This window comes from Chelon labrosus (genome assembly GCF_963514085.1).
Source record: "Chelon labrosus genome assembly, chromosome: 13".
In the NCBI taxonomy this organism is placed as follows: domain Eukaryota; kingdom Metazoa; phylum Chordata; class Actinopteri; order Mugiliformes; family Mugilidae; genus Chelon; species Chelon labrosus.
The window spans coordinates 11,524,007-11,542,395 of NC_140346.1; the positions used below are offsets into that span (position 1 = coordinate 11,524,007).

The 18,389-nt window shown below is 42.7% G+C and overlaps 2 protein-coding genes across 4 annotated transcripts; both read left to right on the forward strand.

The window, feature by feature from the left end:
* Nucleotides 1–301: 301 nt before the first annotated feature.
* On the forward strand, nt 302–8,306 carry usf1 (upstream transcription factor 1). Of its 2 annotated transcripts, none has more exons than XM_084558900.1 (11): nt 302–324; nt 970–1,031; nt 1,164–1,213; nt 1,824–1,936; nt 4,375–4,488; nt 5,649–5,802; nt 6,116–6,200; nt 6,296–6,354; nt 6,443–6,537; nt 6,711–6,839; nt 7,492–8,306. In XM_084558900.1, the coding sequence occupies exons 2-11, from the start codon at nt 1,024–1,026 to the stop codon at nt 7,579–7,581; spliced, it is 897 nt and encodes a 298-aa protein (XP_084415026.1). In that variant the 5' UTR covers nt 302–324; nt 970–1,023; the 3' UTR covers nt 7,582–8,306. The 2 variants fall into 2 exon arrangements, with proteins under 2 accessions (XP_084415026.1, XP_084415027.1); XM_084558901.1 differs by having other exon boundaries at nt 306–324; nt 784–1,031.
* Nucleotides 8,307–8,419: 113 nt separating this feature from the next.
* On the forward strand, nt 8,420–18,305 carry gkup (glucuronokinase with putative uridyl pyrophosphorylase). 2 transcript variants are annotated; one of them, XM_084558897.1, is made up of 23 exons: nt 8,420–8,555; nt 9,487–9,593; nt 9,692–9,736; nt 10,062–10,215; nt 10,295–10,366; nt 11,332–11,420; nt 11,531–11,687; nt 12,388–12,465; nt 13,034–13,125; nt 13,227–13,332; nt 13,421–13,500; nt 13,587–13,655; nt 14,877–14,937; nt 15,065–15,081; nt 15,186–15,243; nt 15,381–15,473; nt 15,563–15,623; nt 15,988–16,101; nt 16,548–16,605; nt 16,739–16,807; nt 16,877–16,940; nt 17,079–17,150; nt 17,500–18,305. In XM_084558897.1, the coding sequence occupies exons 1-23, from the start codon at nt 8,499–8,501 to the stop codon at nt 17,593–17,595; spliced, it is 1,869 nt and encodes a 622-aa protein (XP_084415023.1). In that variant the 5' UTR covers nt 8,420–8,498; the 3' UTR covers nt 17,596–18,305. The 2 variants fall into 2 exon arrangements, with proteins under 2 accessions (XP_084415023.1, XP_084415022.1); XM_084558896.1 differs by lacking the exon at nt 8,420–8,555 and having other exon boundaries at nt 9,418–9,593.
* Nucleotides 18,306–18,389: the final 84 nt, after the last annotated feature.

Genomic DNA, 18,389 nt, shown 5'->3' on the forward strand with positions numbered 1-18,389 from the left:
ACACTTTAATATGTTTCTCTATTTCCCTGACTCATTAAATGTACAGTGCACTATGAGAGGCTTTATATTTAGTGTATTTATTTGGTTCACATTTAGGGGAACACAGTTCAGTGTTCCCCATAATGCCCCATCTCCATCTTAAATGTAGCAGCGTGGCTCACAGTTCTCAGGTCAGATATTCATGTTGCCTTTCACACACAACAGCGTACATATTTGAGTTATCGACCGATCCGGGACCGGGTGACATAATTTCCCGTGGCGCATGCGCATAGTCGATACCGAAACTGGTCTGTTGACAAATATCGGGGGAGGGACCACTGCGGCGTAAGTAGATCTTTGTTCTGTCTGGGTAAAATTCATCAGAATTCAGAGGCGTGTTCATAGTTTAGCCCTTTCCGTGTCATTTTACACTCAGTGCATTAGCATTTTCAAATACTGCCACTATATAAAGGCAGCAGAAATGAAAGTGTTTTGTTAAAACATCTGTAAAAACCGCTGGGGCCGAGTATGTAGCGAAAAGGTTTGGCGTCGTGTCCAGTAGCCACAGTGTGACGTTGAACTTCCGGTTGGAGTCCCAAATTAAAATACTAGTCAACGCACATATATTGATACTTCGCTTGGTAACTGTGAGGAAATAAAAGCCATAAACTGCATTTATTGATCACTTTAAGGTGGACGAAAACGCACTTCATAAAATCGTATTTTTGTCTTTGGTACGCACTATTTTATGCTTTAGTTTTGAAAGCAATTAAGGTCCGTTTCCGTTTTCTCCCTTAACAACAGTTGCCGTGACTGAGCTCGTCTCGGTCGTCACAGCTAGCTACCGCCAACATTTTTCTAACATCGGTTTTGGGTTTGATCTCGAGCCGACTGTGGTCGTCGCCAAAAGACATCTCCATACGTGATATTTCGCAGTTTCGAGCGGAGTTTCTTCCCTCTCTTTGTCAAACTTATGAACTTGTGTCACAGTCTGGCTGTGGGAGCGAGTGAAGGCGGTCTCCTCGTCCAAGACCATCTCTAGAAATGAAGAGGTGAGTGGGACGTGACCCGCGCCATTGTTAAATAATATCAACACTGAGCTAACTGTCCGCTGACAAGCAGCGAATTAATTACAACGCCTGTTTAACCCCAACATGGCTTCTCTTGTGTTTATCCGTGTGCAGCCAACAGAAAAGCCCCGAACCAGACGGCACAGTTACCGTTAACGAGGAAGGTAAAAGATATCACTATTACTAATTTAATGGGTGTCATTGTCCTAACAGTGATGGGAAGTTGCATTTTAACTCATTCAAGTGCACTAATAGGAGGTTGTGATATTTGTATGTGCTTCATAAGTTAAACAACTTCAGGAACCCTCTTTCAGTTTAATTGATGAAGATTCAGGTTTTGTCCAGTATGTCCTTTGAATCCAGTGAAACTTCAACTTTTACATGCATGTGTGGTCGCGTGGTGGTAGTCAAATCCCCCCCAAATACTTAGATCTCCTCCACTAATTGTAAAGCCGTGGTGTGCATTGCAGACACAGTAGCACAGGACATCACTCACCCTTGCTATCACCACTTTGCTGTCACACACCATCTGGGTGGAGCTGCAGCAGTGCTTGCTTTGGCTAAAGCCCTCTCTACCTGGATCCATGGCAACGCTGAACGGTGACCTGATGAGGGAACTACACGTTTTGTTTTCACGGCTGTTCTGAATGTTGTGTTGTGCCATATGTATTTGAGTTTGCCTTTTTTTGTGTGTGGTGATGTGTGTTAAAAAGTTTCCTAAAAAATCTTTGGATTTACTTAATGAGTGAACGTCGTACGTCCATGCTCCCTCAGGGTCCGTTGCCACCGCAGAGGATCCAGCAGCTATTGCCACCATTCAGTCTGCGGCCACCTTCGCTGACCAACCCATCAAATATCTCTTCAAGACAGAAGGCGCAGGCGGACAGGTAGGAAAATATCATGCACGCTAAGCAGAAATTAGATTTACTAGAACTGGTATTAACGTGCGTCCTGACCGATCCAGTCACAGGTGTCCAGCTTTTAGTGTGCGTGTTCCCACTTGGCATTAAAATGCAGCATTTTGGTGCATTGTATGGACACAAATGGTGTCATAATTTGGGGCGCGGTAGAATATTGTAACAGCTGTTGTCTCTGATGAAATGCTACCTATCTCTGTGTCACCACACATAGTGCTGTTTGTTGTATGTGCACATGACATGGAGGGTTGGGGACATGATAGAAATTTTGGAACAAGCTGTAAATCCTCTGACATTCACTGAAAGCACACATTTATTTATCTCCAGCCTGATGTTGATTACACTGCCTGGCCAAAAAAAAGTCGCCACCATAAAAAAAAATGGCCACACACTCTGATATTTTGTTTTACCGCCTTTAGCTTTGATTACAGCACGCATTTGCCTTGGCATTGGTTTTGATAAGCTTCAGCAATGTCACAAGATTTATATCCATCCAGTGTTGCATTCATTTTTCACCAAGATCTTGTATTGATGTTGGGAGAGTCTTACCACTGCACAAAGCCGTCTCCAGCACATCCCAAAGCTTCTCAATGGGGTGAAGGTCTGGACTCTGTGGTGGCCAATCCATGTGTGAATGTTCACTGAACCACTGAATCCTGGCATTGTCATCTTGGAATATGCCCGTGCCATCAGGGAAGAAAAAATCCATTGATGGAATGACTTGGTCATTCAGTATATTCAGGTAGTCAGCTGACCTCATTCACATAATGTCGGCACATAATGTTGCTGAACCGAGACCTGAGCAACTGCAGCAACCCCAGATCATAGCACTGCCCCCACAGGCTTGTGCAGTAGACACTAGGCATGATGGGTGCATCACTTCATCTGCCTCTCTTCTTACCCTGATGCACCCATCACTCTGGAACAGGGTAAATCTGGACTCCACATGACCACATGGCCTTCTTCCATTGCTCCAGAGTCCAATCTTTATGCTCCCTAGCAAATTGAAGCCTTTTTTTCCAGTTAGCCTCACTGATTAGTGGTTTTCCTAAGCCTACACAGCTGTTCAGTCCCAATCCCTTGAGTTCCCTTCTCATTGTACGTGTGGAAATGCTCTTACTTTCACTATTAAACATAGCCCTGAGTTCTACTGTTGTTTTTCTACGATTTGATTTCACTAAACGTTTAAGTGATCGCCAATCACAATCAATCAGGACTTTTTTCCGACCACGTTTCTTTCTAGAAGATGATGGTTCCAAACTATCCTTCCAGTTTTTAATAATGCGCTGGACAGTTCTTAACCCAATTTTAGTAGTTTCTTCAATCTTCTTTAGTTATCTCTGCTTGATGCATGCCAATGATTTGACCCTTCTCAAACAGACTAACATCTTTTCCACGATCACAGGATGTGTCTTTAGACATGGTTGCTTGAGAAATGAGAAGCTACTCATTGCATCAGTTGGGGTTAAATAACTCGTTGCCGGCTGAAAGATAATCACCCATGCAGTAATTATCCAATAGGAGGCTCGTACCTATTTGCTTAATTAAATCCAGGTGGCGACTTTTCTTTTGACCAGGCAGTGTATTGTAGAGATCTACACAAAGTTTGGATTACAACATAAACCCTAGAAGAATCCATACATGTTTTAATGTTGTTGAATTTTTTTTTTACCTTTATTATCTCAAAAATCTCAGGTCTATTTATATCAGGTAAATAAAAACCTTACTGAGGGAATGCGGCAACTTAATTTCACATGAGCCCGTCTCTGATTAACCTCATGCCGACACTTTTTTATGAAGCAGTTACACTCTGTCTTTTAATATTCTATAATTTCATTTGTTGATTATTGTTTGGATATTTCTTTTAATTTTTTTTTTTTTGACTTAGTTAGCAACTAACAAAGCATAACAAAGGACAATATGTATTCATCCACCATTAGTGACTGGATCACTTAGGACATGTGTTAATGCCAAGTCTGAACAGCCCCTTGGATTGTTCCAGGTGTGTTAGCTTAAAGCAAATTAAGTGGTAAATGCTGAATCCGCAGCATGCCTACAACCTTGGAGGTCATATGACGCAGTCAAAAGGTGCCCACCACATGGAAATTACAATCTGTCTACAAAAATAGTGACAAAAATAGCGAAATCCAAACAGGTCACTTCTCCAAAAGTAACAAATTCAACCCAACAACGCTTAGATGACCTGAATGACTATGTTGCTGTTACTCTCTCTCTCACTACATGAACTACTGACCCACTTCACGTGATGGAGACCTGAAACTTCAAGTTATATTTGGATAGTGTTTTTGCATATTCTTTGCCGTTTTTTTTGTTTGTTTGTTTTTTCTCTCGCGTCACCTCAGTGGTAATGAGATATTGACTGCCCAGTGTGATGTGTTGTGTTGCAGGTGACCTACAGAGTGATCCAGGTGTCAGATGGCCAGTTGGAGGGTCAGACAGATGGAGCAGCGGCGGTCAGCCTCGTCGCTGGTTTCCCTGCAACCACTCAGACGGTCACACAGGTGAGAACAACACTACCTAGTTGCAGGAGAATGCATTTCGCACCACTTGTCCCCTGCATATGCGCATGAAATGATGTGATGTGAGTATGAGTAAATTGATTGTATTTTGTCAGAATATGTACTTCCATATATTTACATTTAGTAAGGAAAAATTGCCCCCAAAACACAGTAGCAGTGTCGCAGTAAATTTTTTTTCTCAGCTCATGTTTTGACCCGAGGACGTCTTACTTCTCTTGACAGGAAACACATTTCCTGTGCTGTGGAGGTAGATGGAAATCTGGAAATGGTTCAGTTACAGCACATAATTGTTGCATAGCTACTATTGATTAAACATTCACTTGGACTGAGAGGTTGGAGGTTTTCCTTTAACTAACTGGACTTTGATGGTCCCCTGGTATCAGACTGTAGACATTAAAAGTCACCGATTTATTCCTCTTTTTCCGCTGCTGATGTTTTGTGACGACATTGCGTTTAGGGGAGGTCCTTAATGTGTGCATGCTGGTTCACTGTCATGGCTTACTGTCATCTGACCACTGATGTTCTCTCTTTCTGTGAAGGATTTAATGTGATAACACAACTAATGTGTTAACAGTAATGCGTAATTGCTAGTTATTAATAATTAATAGTCAGTCTTCATTATTTAAGCACTACTAGATTATTGAGCTTTTTAAGATCAGTGACTGTGGTTTGTGATTATTTCTCAGGACATGTTCTCAAACTGTCATGCAGATGGGTCCCTTCATATGAGCTGGGCTCTGCTCAAGGTTTCTTCCTGTTAAAAGGAATTTTTTCCTTACCACCATTGCCTTCAGGCTTGCTCTTAGGGGTTTAAGGCCGGGTTTTGTGATGCGTTTTGAGACTGTTTCTATTGTTATTGACGCTATGTAAATAAAAAATTTAATTGACATTTGCAGAGGAATCAACTCTGACATTTAACAGCATCAATTCATGTGCGGTTGCTTCAACCTTTAGCCCAGACGCAGTAGTTACTGAGATCGCTACAACAAATTGAAGTCATCATGAAAACAGGAGAAACACATAATGTACAATATATGTAACCGGCCTTGCTGTTAGACAACACTAGAAACAAGCCAATTAAAAGCCTTCACCTCTGTATTCATAGATATTTACCTGTAGTAATAACCTTTTATGCCCGTTAGGCTGTGTTCTCCCAGTCTGAGGGGTTGGAGGGAGACGGCAGCGCTGAGACGCAGTACACCTACTATCCTGCCACCATCGCAGACGCCACCACTGGCACCATGGTGACCACAGTGCAGGCTTCTGACACACTGCTGGGCCAGACCACACCCACAGGTTATTACGGCACATCTAAGGTTTTACTCAGTCAATAAGCCCCATATATGTTTGGACGTTGACATTATGTGTGTTTGTCGAGTTACATTTTAGGTCCCTAAAAATAGGAGGATGTATTAAAATGGTTGTAACTGCTTCTCTGTTCCTCAAATTAAAGCTGTCTGCACTTTAAGCTCAGTAACGTTGCTATACAAATATAACTTAAATACGGTTTGGTCAAAAGCTTAAATAAAAAGGTTCATTGTAATATGCTATTTATATGTGCCTTGTTATTTTTAGTCTCTGTAGCTGACGGTAAGCTTTTGTTTCACAGGGCAGCTTTATGTCATGATGTCACCCCAGGAGGTCTTGACATCCAACCAAAGGACAATCGCACCCCGTACTCAGCCATACATAGCGTCAGTACATCACTATTTAAAAGAATCAGATCACTATTGTATACAATTACAAAATCTAGCTAATTAATATATATATGTCTTATTGTGTTTTCTAGAAAGCAGGAGGCTCCTCGGGCTTCAAGAGATGAGAAACGGCGAGCCCAGCACAACGAAGGTCAGACCTCGAATACACTGACGATTTCTCTGATGAATGTGAGGTAGCACAATAAAGACACAAGTGTCATCTACAAATTTTCCAACAGTTGAGCGCAGGCGCAGAGACAAGATCAACAACTGGATTGTGCAGCTTTCAAAGGCCATCCCAGACTGCAACGTTGATTACACCAAGACAGGACAGGTGAGAGTTGAGCTCTGTCAGCAGACCAAAGACCCCTCTGTGTTTCACAGTAGCAATGAAGAGAAGAACCTAGTGAGTGTGGTCATTTACCAGTGATTTACCAGCTTCTTTCATTAGAGCAAACTAAATATCCTATTATTAGTGTCGTCTTAACTCTGCTGGTTCTGTTTTAGAGTAAAGGGGGGATCCTGTCCAAAGCATGCGAGTACATCAAGGAACTCCGGCAGAGTAACCTGAAGCTGGGAGAAGACATTAGCGTCCTGGATCGTCTCAGGATTGACAACCAGCTACTCAGACAGGAGGTATGTCAGCGTGTGTTTGATAGTCTTGAGACTGAAGGATCTGAAGGATCTAGCCTGGAAGACAGCCCGACTAACATTTGTGTTGGAAGGGTGACCCACTTCACTTGATGGAGACCTGATGGTCTTGAGTCGCTCCTTTGCGAACTGAATATGCTCTGGCAAAGATCTGCCAGGCTTATCAAATCGTTCGGGTGGGCATAGTCATACGTATCATTTGAGCGCCATGGAGTTGAATTTGCCTACAATTTGTCTAGTGGGACATGAAGTTGTAAACATGGAAATTCATCCAAGAAACACACACAGTCAGGTCAGCTATCAAGAGATCGCCATTATATAGGAGTCAGCAGCATATCACTCAGAAGTTAAACATGATGATCAACATAAGGATTATTACATTACTGAGTAATCTGCCAGTTACCTTCTTGATAAAAACATTCACTTGTAACTTGTAAGAAATCACAATTTCCAAGAACATTTTTTTCGTCGCAACCAAGACACATTTATTGACAAAATCATAAAGTAAAATTATTGACATTTATTTGCACAGCACCTTCACTGTAATTGTAGGTTCTGTTTTATTCTTTCTACTTATGTAGATATTTTATATTAATCTACATATGTGTTCCGTGTTATCTGCGTTTGTGTCGCTCAGGTGGAAGACTGGAAGTCCAAGAATCAGATCCTGAGGAATCTTTTGCGGCAGCATGGCATTGTGGGATCATCCAGCACAGACTCCCAGTGACAAACCTGCTGCCAACTGGTGTTTGAAGACAACCACATATGGGCCAAAAGAGTACTTGAAACGCTTTGAGATACTTTATTTGTGATAGATTGTGCATGAGATAGGGGGAAATGATTGAATATCATCATTTATGTTCAACTTCTTTGCTTAATGACACCATCAAATGTTGTTTTGAAGCGTACACAACATTGAACACCCTTTTGCCCGTTAATTACAGTACAATCATAATGACATGAGGTATCTGAAAAGAGAGGAGAGATCACTTTAAGGAGTCACGTAGGTGTAGCAAAGCCCTCAATGAATGCCTTCCTCTACAAACAGTATGATTGTTCATTAGCCTCCAGTACAGTAAGCTCTTAAACATGACCAGCTTTTCCCTTAACCTCTGTAGTACTGGGCTCCTCTGCATCAAATGCATCTAAATGTACCCAGACACATGTTGTATTCATGCATCTTATACAATTATCACTCTGACCCGTTCTTTCTAAGTGTGTCATTTAGTTCAGCAGTTTCTCTTTGTATTTTCTATGTTTCATGAAGCCTCATTGGGGACATTAATTACATTGCAACAATGTAACGAACTAAATAAACAGGGGTCGGTAAGCATCGCACTGTAGGTAGGCTATGTATGTCTTTATATTGAAAAAAAAAAATATCAAAATAATATACCGTATGTCATGAGCCGCGTTCAGTCGTGTTTAATAAAGTTGATAAATTTGTTAAAAGGTGTGGACTGTTGCTTTTTATACGCGAGGTAGTGTGTTATTTTGAAGGGTCCTTCCGGAAGTTGATGTCTTCATTGACGCTGGGAGAATCGAGCTTCCCGCAGACACAGTAGACGTTTCGAGGTTGCGTTCCTTTTTTTTTATTTTTTTTATTTTGAATTTAAGGCAACACCGGGACGTGAGGCTTCAGCAATGATCTGTATACTACTGGTGGCCGGTCACGGCACGCTTCTGGAGACACAAATCAAGGTAAATGGGTTGAATGTTGCAGCGCGACTTACAGCAGTGCAAAGTTCGCATTAGTTGTGAAGCGGTCACTGTACCCCAGACTGCCTTCAAGAATCCAGCACTTGATCGATGCGTTATTGTCGGCTGGCGCTTGTATGTGTTAGACTGTTGCTGAGGACATTTACAAAATCGCAAAGATGTACTCGGGCGTTCGGCTTACGTCTCGCCGAAAAGCTCGCGTGTCATTTAAGGAAAGATGCATTTTTATATGAATAGCCTCCTGCTCTTCACTGCCCTCTACCGATCAGTATAGTTAATCTCATGGTTGACTCGACAGCTCGAAGCTTTCTAATAAGTGATCGTTTTATCCAAGAACAAACAAAGATAAGGGAGCTGGATTCTTTCATTAACTTTGTTAATGTTAATGTCCATTATACAACAGTAGAACGGGGCATGTTGTGTATCTCGGGAGTCCACTTATAAACCCGAGGCTATGAATAAATGTTATGTGTACACCGTACAGCCACAACATTAAAACCACTGACAAGAGAAGTACCACTTACCGTCTTGTGACAATTCAATGTGGATGTTATCTGGACATCTAACATCCACCTAGACAAGACCAGAAACTACCATCCCATAGCAATGACACTCCTTGATGGCAGCAGCCATCCCCAGCAGGATGGACACACACACACACACACACACACACACACACACACACACACACACACACACACACACACAAAAGCAGTTTAGGAACAACTCAAAAAATATGAACAACAGCACAAGGTGTTGACCTGGCCTACCAAGAAGCAGTTTTTCAATCCCAAATCCAAGTCATGTCTCAGAAAAACATTGTCACGTGTTACGTCTTGTTGAATATGACATGGTGTGGTTAGTTGTGCGAATGAATCAGCTGTTTTCCACACCTCTTTCCACTCACTGCCAGAATGACGACACGGGCCTTTACAGCCACCTGGCTGGAGTACCTAAGGCCTTGCTTCCTGGCATTGGAGGAAAGAAGATCCTTGACTTTTGGTGGGAAAACGTTAACACGTACGTACGAGAGGCACAAACAGGAGCAGGCCTGATTTCTGATGATCTTTTGCATCACTTAATGAGTCAAATGTTGGCATCTCTGATTTTGTCACCAGGCGGCAGCTCTTCACAGAAGTCTATCTGGTCACCAATGCAGACAAGTGAGTTCTTACCGTAGCTTGACATATCTGCTGCCGATTCGACAGTCCCTCAACATATAGATAAATAATTCGTTTATCCTTTATTGATCCCTCATGAGGAAATTCTCTGCGTTTGACCCATCGTCCGTTCATACAGTAGTGTGCCACCTGTACAGCGCCCGGGGAGCAGTTTGTGGTGTGGGTGCTTGCTTAAGGCACCTCAGCCATGGACATGCAAACCTGTGACCCTTCTGCCCCAAAAGCTACTTATCCAACCACTACTCCCCAGCTCCCCACATTTCCTTCTAAAGCTGCTTTTCCTCCCCTTTTCTCTAACTCTGACCAGGTATAAGCACTATGAGCGCTGGGCCACAGCTAATGACTTCCCGGTGGAAAATGTAATAAACGACGGCAGCACTACTTTGGAGGACCGTCTTGGTGCCGTGGCGGACCTGGAGCTGGCCATACGGAGCCGCAAGATGCAGGATGACATCATGGTGGTGTGTACTTAATGTATTCATTAGTTTTGAATAATTAACACGTCTGCTCTTTGAGTACCATATCCTTTTGTGTTGACAGATTGCTGGAGACATGCTGTGTGCAGACCAGAACTTTGACATTGCGCAAGTGATCCGCTTCTTCAGGTCGAAGGTGAGAGTTTTTTTATTTTCGGTAAAAATGGTCACCATGCGTTTATTGTCATTGAATCATTTGAGCTGACAATGAATGCTCTAATGTGGCTGCAGGATATCCATCATAAAAATTCTCTACAACCAATTAGATTGCGGTAGCAGCTCCAGACTGACTTGAATAATGAATGAAGGCTTTGTCATTAACCCTTAAAACGCACGTGTCAGGAAAAGTACTTGTGCATTTACAGGAACATGTGAAGGCAGCTGATGTAATGACATAAGATTCCCCTGTTCAGACTCTAAATGCAAGTACATATGCTCCGAACACTTTGAATGGCCTTCGCGTTTTCATGCTCTGGGTTAGCTTTTAAATGATCTTTTGTGCAGATCACTAGGAGGCTGTTGCAATCAAAGAAAATGCTCTTCTGCACCCAACTTGTAGCCCAGGTGCTGCAGAATCACAATAGACACATTCTGTCTCATTATGGACGTTTATCAATGTGCGTTCTTGTCTGTTCTTGTGGACTTGAGACAAAAGTCACTGACCAAGTACAGTCCAAATACCCGGGTTACGTACTTGCCCTGGCCATTTTATTGAAGATGCACTGGGAAGTGACTTGTGTGGACCTGGGACATGAAAGCATCCCATAGTGCAAGTGTACAAGTCTGGAGTTGGCGTGCTTGGCACTCCTAAACATCCCGTGTCTGGGTTTATGCATTGCAACAGAAAGGCAACACTGCCACTGTGAGGTGGAACCATATACAGTCAACTGGAAATTACAACACTGTGATTTTTATTATTTCTGACATCTTTGACACTATAGTTTGATGGTTTCATTGAAAAGAATGAAGGAATTACACAGGGTGTGATCTAGTCCTACGGTGGTAATGATTCGAGGTATGCATTTAAGGGTTAAAGAAGTAGAAATGAACTAAACAGCCGTGCTGTCAAAGTGAACAACCTGGCTTGTGTCTGTGCTGCAGCCTGGAGAGATGATCATATACTACGAGCTGGAAGAAAGTGAGAAGAGCAGCTCCAGGGGCATTGTGGAGGTCTGCCCCGACACCCATAGGTGAGGTTGGGTCTGCGACGCATGGGTCCAGGTTGTTCATGAAGCTCACTGGTACACACTGGAACGTGTTGCAGGTTTGGTTTTAATCTGTTGTATGTGCTACGAATCAGGATAACCCGCTTCTTGGAGAAACCGCAGGAGGGTCTGACAGCATCGCGGCTGGCCAGCGTGGTGTTTTACTGCATCCAGAGGGACACACTGGCCCACATGTTGGACTTCCTCAGCCTGCAGCCCCAGGCCACAGACAGGAGCTTTGGACATTTCTGGGTTCGTACGTGATGCTCAGCCAGCCCCTGTAGTTCATTACACACGGTCTGTATCATCCAGGGGTGATGTCTCAGCAAAAACTATTTTGTTCAGTTACACTCATGTGACTTTAATGCTCATATTTCACACCTCGACACCAAATAATGAAATCATATACTGATAATAGTGAGCATTAGTTCACCTCCAGGCTCAACTGTTCCACTTCAGAGGAAAAAGATTATACGTGATCCATATTCAGAGAGAATTACACATCCAATACAGCAATTGCTATAAGAAACAGAAACATCTGTGACCTAAGCAGTTAAGAAGCTTAGTTTAACTTAGAAGTTAAACTAAAGTAATGTAATGTGTTCTTCAACCTCAGTGAGATTGCAAAACTTAAGGTTATGACTATAACCCCAGTTCTCTGATTAGCATGAGTGTGTGACTCGCTATGGGAACAACTACTGCGTGACCTCTTCAGAAGCTCAAATCACATTACGCCAGCCCCAACAGGCTGGTGGCTCCTGTGGCGTCTATGCCAGGAGGGTCTGAGACCGTCCCCCTTTATAATAGGCCGGCATAGCGCTAATCATCATTCTGGGGATGCAGACTGTGCTGTTTGGGTGCTAAGCAAAAAAAAAAAAAAAAAAAAGATTGTCTATGATCTTACTACTCCAAATACACCGACTAATAACTTTTCCGACTCCTTTCTCATCAGGAGTGGATCATCAATGAGAAACAGCTCGATGTGTTTGGTATGAAGCTTCCTACAGGCTTCCAGCTCATTGGACAAGTGGTTTGTATCCTCTCTTCAGTTCAGCCGTTACGTTTCCTTTCCCTCACAGTTCGGCCTTCTGTCACGTCAAACTAAGCATTCACAGTAACCTGAGTGGTTAGTTCACAGGCCAGAGGCGAAGGACAGATGCCGATTACGCGTCCCGTTTGCACAGACATATACAGATAATCATTCCTAATTTGCAAAAGAAAATGTACTGCAATGTGCTCAAGCTCCAATAAGACATTTTTTTTCTTAAATATTGTATTTTTGAAGCCATTATTATTTGACAAAGTCGTCTACCTCTGATTTAAACTGTGTGCTGTCCTGTCAAACTAAGCATTCACAGTAACTTGAGTGGTTAGTTCATGACTAATAGATAGTAAAGATTTTCAGCATTTTGAATATTGCACCAACATTAATTCTGCCGCTGATATTTCCAGCCTGTAGTGTGATTCAAACATTCCTTTAAAAGCAATGGGATACTGATTTTTTTTGTTCGTAAAACTGATATCTATATAAAATGATTTTATTGCCATTTCTAATTCCATTCAGTCCCATAACATGTTTCATCTGGATGTCGTCTCAGGGCCTGTCAGATTACACCAAGTGGCTCACCCACTATTCCACCAAGCAGCAAGACAGCCCTGCTAAACCGATCACCTGCAGATCGTACGCCAGGTAAGAAAACACAGGCGGACTTTGCGTGTAAAAGCTTGTTTCTTCTTCCTACGTCATCCTGACGGACACTTCAAAGACAGATTACTACTTCTCACTCACAGGGTGGGGTTAATGGGGAACCCCTCAGATGGCTTCAATGGGAAAACCATCGCCATGACCATCTCCAACTTCTGGGCCGAGGTCACTCTGGTGGAGAGCCAGACTTTGGTAACCTAAACACGCGCACACTCGTAGCCTGAAACACATTCATCTGCGACATGTTCTTTAAAGTCATGTGAATTTCATGATCTTGTAGGTTTTAGTCCCTCATCCACTCAACGACCCCACGGAGTTCGGGAGTTTGCAAGATCTGTTCTGCATCAGCAGAAAGGAAGGGTGAGTATTCGTCATGTTGTTGGTGACTGCAAACACAGGACTGAGTGGACGTTCAGAATTTTCACATCTGTACCCTTTCACTGTAGGTACCTGGGAGGACTCCGGTTGCTGCAAGCCACATGTAAGAAGTTCTACCAGTTCTGCTCCAAACAAGGGTGAGATTAGTATCATTGCCACTGTTCTTTTTGTATTTTTAGTCAAGGCAGTTTCTGTAGCATTATGCAAAACCAGCTGACGTAGTCAAGAAAGATTAAATCCTCTCTACGTCCTATATCTTTAAGTGCTGAAAGACTCTTTAGCAAATGCACTGGTCATGTTAAACACCCAGGGGGTCTCTTTCAGCTGGTAATGTTCAATAAATGGCCACATGTGACAGAAGTATTGTCATAATTTCTTTACGTAAAAAATAATCCAACATTGGCGTCAAATTCTTACTTAATTATTTACAATAATTTACTTAAGCTATCAAAAGTAAAGGTAACTGTGACTTATTTATTATTAACAAAAATGAACCATTTGTGACATCTGTAAGTGGCAAAAGTATGCGAACCATTGTTTTCACTATCCGGTGTGACCCCCGCAGCAATAACAGCCACTAAACATTTCCGCGACTGCTGATCAGTCATCTATAGCTGCTTGGAGGCAATTTAGCTCACTCCTTAGTACAGACGCGCTTCGGGTCTGAGTCGTGCCGCGTTCCCTCGCATGAACTGCTTGCTTCACGTCACTTCCCAACACCATGGCTGCTCAGTGTTCTCCTGATGGTGGATTTATGGACATTAGCTGACGTAAAAGAGGCCTTTTGTTGCATACAAGTTACCCCTCAAGTATTTGTTGGCCGACCACTGTGGAGGGTAACGTCGTCTTAAATCTCTGTTTGCTCACGATCTGTCTGATTAATCTGTGTGACACATCTCTGACTGACACCGGAGTCTCATTACATTGGTTGGAAACACTTCTGAACAGATGGACTCTAACTCGTCCTCGAAATTAATTTTGTAATCCTAGAGGCGCACTCACTTTTGAACCTCGCAGATTTATAAAATTGGCTCAATTTTTGGGAAAAAAAACAACAAGTAGACAAGTATAATATTTCTGGTTTAATTGAGTTGTCTTTGTCCACTTTCAGGACTCAGGATTGTTGTCACCGATACATAATTGCGTAAAGCACTTTTTTTATTAAGACGTAGTCAGAGGATTTTGGTTGATTGGACTAACCACCCTCTGTGTCAAGAATAGTCATTGAAGGTGCTAGCTGTTGAAAATGAAAAGGGAAAAATGCTTTTCCTTTCTATTGATTTATTTTTTATTTTGTTCTATTTTTATTTTTTACTTGCTAAGGACTAACAATATCTGCTCTACATTCTTTTCTGCAGTATTGCTTTGACGAAGCAGAACTTCACGCTGAAGTACGACACCAACATTCCTCGTCAAGTGGTGAGGATCTATCCAGTTACCACCGCAATTCACCTCGCACTGTGTGAAATGTGAAGATGCAAAAGCGGGATTTAGTTTTTGTCCCCGGACTAATCACTCTATAATTTCTCTTTTATTTTAAACGCAGGGCCTTGCTGGAAGCAGGTATGTAGCTCTGTTTGATTGTCCTTTATCTACACATCCTAAATTAAAGGTATTCTCTGCACGCTCCACATCTGAATTTAGTAACGCTCTTTTTTTCGTCTCAGTGCCATCGTCTCAGCTACCTTGAAGTGTCTCATGAAATTCTACAACATCACAGAAAGTGTAAGGATGTTTGACGTACAATCCATTTTCATGGGGCTACCAAAGCCATCAGAGCTGTCTCTTGAATTTTGGGTTTGTGGTTTTTCTTCTTCATCTTCGTCTTCTTCTTCTTCTTCTTCTTCTTCCATATACTATAGGATCTCCCAAAACCAATCCGAGCCAACTTCATCCTCAACGTGGAGACAGATGAGCTGTTCATTACTGCTGGCCTGCAGGACAGAGTTGTGCAGGTCAGTAACACAAATCGATACCACATGGATCTGCCTTTGTCAGTAATACTCAAGAACATACACGAACATGAATTCTTTGTCTTTTGCAGGTTTATGAAGGACTAGTCTACATGGACTTCAGCAAGAAGCTCATGGACGAACATGGCTATGGTAATGACATCAGACTGTCTGTCAGTAGATGATAAGTTGATGACGCACATGCAGTATTGTGCAAAGAAAGGTGAAGTGAAGATGTCCTGAATAGATTTTATTGATACAAAATGCAGGGGAAGCAAACAGTGTTCAGTGTGACCTTGGTTTGCCTTTAAAACGGCACCTTTTGTAGTCACAGTTGTGCACAGTTTTTAGATAGATACTTAGTAGTCTGTTCCAGTATCTTCTATCTCTTTGGGCTTGTTGTCAGAATAGTGCAGATTGAAGTTGGGACCAGTCAGACGTAATGGTGGATAATTGCATTTTGCAAAGGTCTGCATATTTCTGCGTATTTATGGGTGTGTGTGTTTTTGGTTCTCAGGCAACTATGTTTCTTTGGACATGAATAACCTTCCACCGTTATGGCTGGCCTACCTCAGTGACCCCAGTGACTCTGGACGCATTCACAGCAACATCCGCCAACGCTGGCTCAGTGGTATGTTTTCAAATCAAACGTTACATAGCTTACTAGTTTAAAATTAAATGATTATTAGTCACATTTTTATCAATCAGTTCCTCCATTGCATTGTCCAGACTGAAATATCCTAACAACCTGTCGATGGAATGTCATGGATGGAATGTGATACCACTTTTGCTCTAGTTAAAGTTTAGGGAAAGTGAGAGTATTGACTGATGGTTGTAACATACTTTGACAAGGATAATCCGTGCCTTGCACAGCCTGACTCAACGTTTATTAGAATACACTGTATGTCGGAAACATGCCATTTCTCTGCCTTTCGGAGTTCATTATGCGTCATGTTTCAACCGATACATGGAATAAAATCTCTGCGCACAATTGGATAGTGCACACTATTTGATTGGCCTGGCATATTTTTTTTTTTTTATATGTATATGCTGAACTACCTTCATGTCTTTGCACAGGAGAGGCGATGGTCGTCGAAGCTATGAAGACATTTGCTGAGCTCACCGATCAGGCAAGGTTGGTTTTAGGAAGCCTCTACAGGCAGAAATGTGTCTAGTTTTTGTGTTTTCGTGCGGCATATCAGGGATTCAGGACAGTACGTCGAGGTGATAGTTGCCATAGCACTGATTGAAAACACTTCTTCCCTCAGGGTGGCTCTTCAGGACAGAGACTGGAGCCGCCTGGCAGGACTCATGGACCAGAACTTTGAGCTGCGAAGGTATGTTTAGATCAGATACATGCACAATACACTTGTACTCACAGCTAACTTTGACAGTATGTCCCACAGGGCTGTCTACACTGATGACTGTCTGGGTCCCGGTAATCTCAAGATGGTTCAGCTGGCGAGGCAGGTAGGTGCTGAAAGTTTCCACCGCCTGCTCGGAGCGGAGCATGTTTTATTTAACAGCCTTATTCCACCTTCATCTGTGTGCGCCTGCAGGAGCGTCTTTATGTTTATGCTCTGATGAAGTTTCTGCTGGCTCTTGCAGTTCGGTTCAGCAGTGAAGTTACCTGGAAGTGGGGGGGCCGTGGTGGGTCTTTGCCTGGACCAGGCGAGACTGGTAAGACTGTGCTCACATCTCACCTTTTTCCATCAATGGTTTCATCTTTACATTCTTTCTGACATATATGTGCTTGGCTACTCCCCTCATTGGATGAAATGTTGGCAAGATTGTGTGCTAAAAGAGAAATTAACACAATCAGAAAAATATTCAGTGCTACATTATCAACTGACCTAAACTGACCTGTTGTGTGAGTGATGTCCACCATCATTCTGTCCTTCAGCTCCTTAAAGTGTCCTTTAAGATTGTCATCAGTCACTAACCCGCCCCGAGTGCTCAGTAACTGCTCTAGGGAGTGTTGCACTTGTGTCTTGCATTTGTCTGACGCAGCCCGTGTTCGGCCCACTAGGTGGAGATGAGGCAAGCTTTCCAGGAGGCAGGCTGCGTCTTCTGTGTCATCGCGCCATACAACCCATCTGCCGGCGTTGTCGGGGGCCAACGCTAACCTCGCACATCTCCCCATGACTCAGCCGGGCCACCGAAGGCCAGCTTGCGCCCGTCGGCTAGATGTGGCACAGCGCGGCCCTCCATGTGTCTTACATGGTCCCAGTGTCATTTCAGTGAACAGGAAGGATATGTATCTGCAACAAAAAAATTATGCAAAAGCCATACATTAAGAAATAATTAGCGTAACTACCAGGATCCTCACTCCTAAGGTGATAGCTTGTGTCATAATTTACCAGATGGACCAGATCCTTATTAGTGCATCGCTTTATATGTAGGAAATAAGGAGTCTTTGTGAGTTTCAAACTTTATATGAGATTCTAGGGCTTCTTTTTTCTTTTCTTTTTGGTCATTGAAGGTGCAGTAAGCAGTGCTGTTGTGTCAGATTTAGCATCAATGTAAAAATATCGTGTCATTATTTTTCTACACAGGATATATTAATTGTACAGACAATGGTTCAACCTATTTCAACCTATTTCTATAATGAATGTAATTTTTGTACGCAAATTAAAAGCAGCTTTTATAACGTGTTGTTTGGATTTTTACTGTATTTTACACACATACACGGTTTATGATAAACACAGCAGCCCAAGTCACATATAAATGATATTGTGTAAGTTTTATATTGTGTGCTGTGCCGCTGAACCGTTCATACCCAGTGAGCAGATCTAATTTGCTGTTTCCTCCAGTGGGCGGAGTAGCAGGACTCTGCCTGGCCGCGCAGCGCTGCTCTCCGCACCGTGTCGCTGCCGTTGCCGCTCCACTCATGCGGACTCAGCCGCGGCTCATGGAGTA